The 4,050-nt window shown below is 47.0% G+C and overlaps 1 protein-coding gene across 1 annotated transcript; it reads left to right on the top strand.

Annotated features, from left to right (window-relative positions):
• The first annotated feature begins 2,685 nt into the window (after nt 1-2,685).
• CAH15 (Carbonic anhydrase 15) lies at nt 2,686-4,050 on the top strand. The gene is made up of 2 exons (XM_001360935.4): nt 2,686-3,809; nt 3,869-4,050. The coding sequence occupies exon 1, from the start codon at nt 2,772-2,774 to the stop codon at nt 3,807-3,809; it is 1,038 nt and encodes a 345-aa protein (XP_001360972.2). The 5' UTR covers nt 2,686-2,771; the 3' UTR covers nt 3,869-4,050.

Genomic DNA, 4,050 nt, shown 5'->3' with positions numbered 1-4,050 from the left:
AATACAATTGTAGATTAACACTAATAATTATAAGCTAGCAGCAAGGTAAATACAAATGTAGGGTTATAATACTAAAACAACCTAACATAATAATTCTGTCACCTGATGGCAAAAAAGCTATTATTTTCTCCGCTAAAAATGTCCCGACCTGTGCGTGGCATACAATAATTTCCTGTTATAGTTCTAAATAATAGGGAAGGGATGAAATAACATTTTTGAATATCACTGGCACGCGTTCCTACAAGTAGTGTCCCCATGCTCTAAAATTTTCGTCTACAAGAACATTCCACAAAGCACCAATTCTATAATTGATCTGCCAATGACGAAGTATGCCAATTAGGATGAATTAGGGCATTCTATTAGTCATGCACGTTCCAAAGCAAAAGCAATAAATGGATCTGAAACAGTGTTACATTAGTTGATAGATAGATCGATCGCGAACTCAATTAGTTGATGAGTGATCCCAATCTCTGGCTGGGCCCACAACAATCATCCCCCGACCACTTCCCACCCCTGTGGTTCCTGTAGGCGTACTTGTTTCCCCAACTCCAACTCCAGCACTCCTCCTATATGCCAATGATACCATTATTTAAAGCATCGGACAGAGGGAAACCTCTTGTTTCCATTGAGAGAGCAACAAAGACGCAAGGGAAATGCACACTATGGCTCGAAATGAATGTCTTTCGCTTTCAGGAGAGGACAAGGACAAGAACACGGTGCGGTACGGCACGGCAAGTAGCAAACATTGCAAACAAGTAAGCAAAAAACGTACACGCCCTAAGCTGCTAATGAGGGACAACTGTAACTGTAGGCTGTGAAAACACTCACACAAAGGCGACAGTCCTCATGAAAGGACGCATGCTGCGATACGGATCGGGATCGGAATAGGGATCGAGATCACATTCGCTAGCAGCTGAGAGAGCCAAACACAGAGATAGAAAGAGAGAGAGAGAGAGAGAGAGAGAGTCCAAAGGATACAGTAGTAACATAGCCGCAAAACGATCTTGGGAGAAGGCTCTGTGGTTAAGGAAGAGCTACCTACTCCTACCACAGCACTCTCGTTGTTCATTTAACAATCGCACACAGCCGATAATCTGGCCCCATGACAAATATTCTGTAAAATCCAGAACCAAACAGACAACCACCCGACGGAAAGACAGACAGACAGACAGACAGACAAAGGCATAAGCGGATTGGGCCAACAAAGTTGAGTGGCCTCAATACCTCAGCCTGATCCTTCGCCTGTGTCCGTGTTTGATGTCCTGCGGCGCATATTAGCATTATCAGCTGTGTGTCGCCAGAGAGAAGCGGCGTAAATCCCACTAGAGAACGTTATCGGAGCCTAGTAATTGTGTCTCGTCCTGGCCGGCATTCTAATAATGTGTGAAAATTTACGCCGAACCAAGAGCCCCCGCTGTGCCTAGCAGAGAGACTAGACAGGACTTTCTTCTCTGTTTTGTAATCGGTGTAAATGTGGTTAAGTGATTTAAGGGGATATTATCGAGCACAGGCACAGCAGCACGAAGCGGACAAATCAATCAGATTCGAAATGACAAATTTCGTTTGTATTGCCCCAGAGGGAGAGGCTCCCTCTTTCTCTCTGGCCCAATCCTCGCGTCGCTTTAACACGGTTTCCCCCAAAACGGAAACGGAAATTTCTTTCGCATGTTTGCGACTGCCGCAATCGAATCGCCTTCATTTGTTTTGCATGGTGAGAGTTAAGTGACTTTCTACAGATATAAACTCGTACTCGTACTCGTACTCGTCCTCGAACTTGTATGTATTCAAGGTATTCTGTTGGCTTGGAACTGATTCTGATACCAACATCAACCCCTCTCTATCCGAATCTGAAGCCTCAATTAACACTGAGCGACCATAAAAATGCAGTCATTCGGTCAAAAATGAAAACAAATGCCTCCGGGCATGCCCGTACTTCTTCAAATATGATTATGATTGTTATTCCGTTATTTTTGCACCCTCCGGACTGGTCCGCGCCTAACGATGTTAGTGTTTCCGTTTCTGCCACATGCTAACCCATCAATTTGCGTGCAACTCGCATGCCCTGGGACTGGGAAAGAGGGACTATTTGTAACATTTGGCAGACGTCAACGCCCTGCTCAAGTGCAGGAAAATGAAATCAAATCAAAGCCAAACGATTTGATCAGAAAAATGTCATAATTGAATCGCAGTGGGAGCGGCAACCCACTGGCTGTGGGCGTGGCAGGCTCTTGATGACTTTATGGTAATCAGAGATGGCCGAGATGGTCTCGGATTTCAGCAGACCGTGCCGGTCTCCTCGTAGGCCAGTTTCCTTCCATTGCTGGCTAGAGAGCTGCACATAATTTCCGCTCCCGGTGCTCATTTCGACCATTTTGTGTATACAAAACTAATTATTTTCCCAAAAATGCAACAGAGAAGGGTTGCAGGAGAACACGGTACCGGTACTGCCCCGATTAGGCAGTCGGGAGACAGGATATTTGTGCAAGCAATTTCCGCTGCCGAAGAGCGTTTTGTGCGTAATTAATTTATGCAAAATACAAATGCAAATAAATTGCAAATGTTTTCGCACGAAATTGTTGTCCGCGGCAAAATTGTTTTCCAAAATAATTAACTTTTCAGCGGGTTTAATTAGACATTTTCTCAATTTTTCCGCTCGCCCCAAGCCGTCACAAGTATGCCGACACTATTCCGTCAAAAGATTAGGCAGAAGCTTTGAGAAGGAGCTCAATATTTTCATTTCACCTGTGTCGACTCCACCTCACCCGATCAAAATGCTGGACACACTCTGGGATATCTTCTACAGTATCGTGGAAACGAATGCCTTCAAGATATTCCTCAGCATGTTCATGACCACACTGATCATGTTCCGTGTAGGCCCGTTCGCGTGTCTGTCTTTCCTGTTTGAGGGGAATGCTCAAAGAGGAGCAGTTGCAGTTCCGGCCAACCGACCAAGTCCGGCCAGCAGATCAAGACCGCCTGCTGGTGTAGGGCCCAGTAGGGCCAGAGGAGAATCAAGGCCGGGCAGCGACTGCGTGGCGTCTGGGCAGCCCAACACTTTCGACTATGGAGCTATTCGAGGACCCCACAGCTGGAATGTCCCTACCAACAATCAGAGCCCCGTCAACATCAACCAACCCTGCATGGAGAACAGCTACTTCGAAACGCCACTGCAGTGGACAAACGGGAATGTTCTGCCCGATGGCATCCGTCTGGAGAATAACGGCCATACCGTGGTGCTTCGCGCCTCCTATCCGGGCTGTGTGCCCTCGATAGACGGCGGGGATCTGCTGGGGCGCTTCGAGTTTCGAGAGATCAGCTTCCGCTGGAGCTGGTCGAGCAATATGGGTTCCGAGCACACAGTCGACAACCGCCACTATCCGTTGGAGATGCAGTGCCTCCACACGGCTGCACAGACCGAGGGCTGTATATCCAGCCAAAGTATCGTGATGATCTCCTACATGTTCGAAGTGGGCGAGGACAATCCATACCTGGAAGTGCTCATCCAGCATCTCGTGACTATTAAGAAGGCGGGCCGCTCAGTAGAGGTTCCCCCGTTCCCAATCAGCTACCTCGTGACGCCATTCTACACACAGTTCTTCAGCTACCAAGGGTCACTCACGGAGCCACCCTGCCACCGTGGGGTCGAGTGGCTCATCAATCCGGATCCTCTGGCCATCAGTGAGCGTCAGTTGAACGAGTTCCGTCAGCTGCGAAGCTACCATGGCGCCCGTATTGGATCCAACGCTCGACCCGTGCAGCCACTCGGTGATCGTGCGGTCTTCTACAATCACTACCGTAGGCGGCGATAGGTAAGTGTCTGGACAAAATGTATATGAAATAATAATCGATTGAAAACCACTCTCTTTAGAAAAGAAACTTATCTCAACTTAAAAACAAAACATGATATGGAACAGGAATGAATGGTATCTACTCATACAATAGGGATGGTATCTTTTCGCAAGTCTGCCAACTGGAAGCGAATTTAAAATGAAATCTACCATCCTATCCTTTCTTGACAACTCAGGCAGAGAATACATATTTTATATACAA

This window comes from Drosophila pseudoobscura, chromosome 3 (assembly GCF_009870125.1).
Source record: "Drosophila pseudoobscura strain MV-25-SWS-2005 chromosome 3, UCI_Dpse_MV25, whole genome shotgun sequence".
Classification (NCBI taxonomy): domain Eukaryota; kingdom Metazoa; phylum Arthropoda; class Insecta; order Diptera; family Drosophilidae; genus Drosophila; species Drosophila pseudoobscura.
The sequence above is the reverse complement of the archived record's forward strand: the minus strand, read 5'-3'. Positions and strand labels throughout refer to the sequence as shown.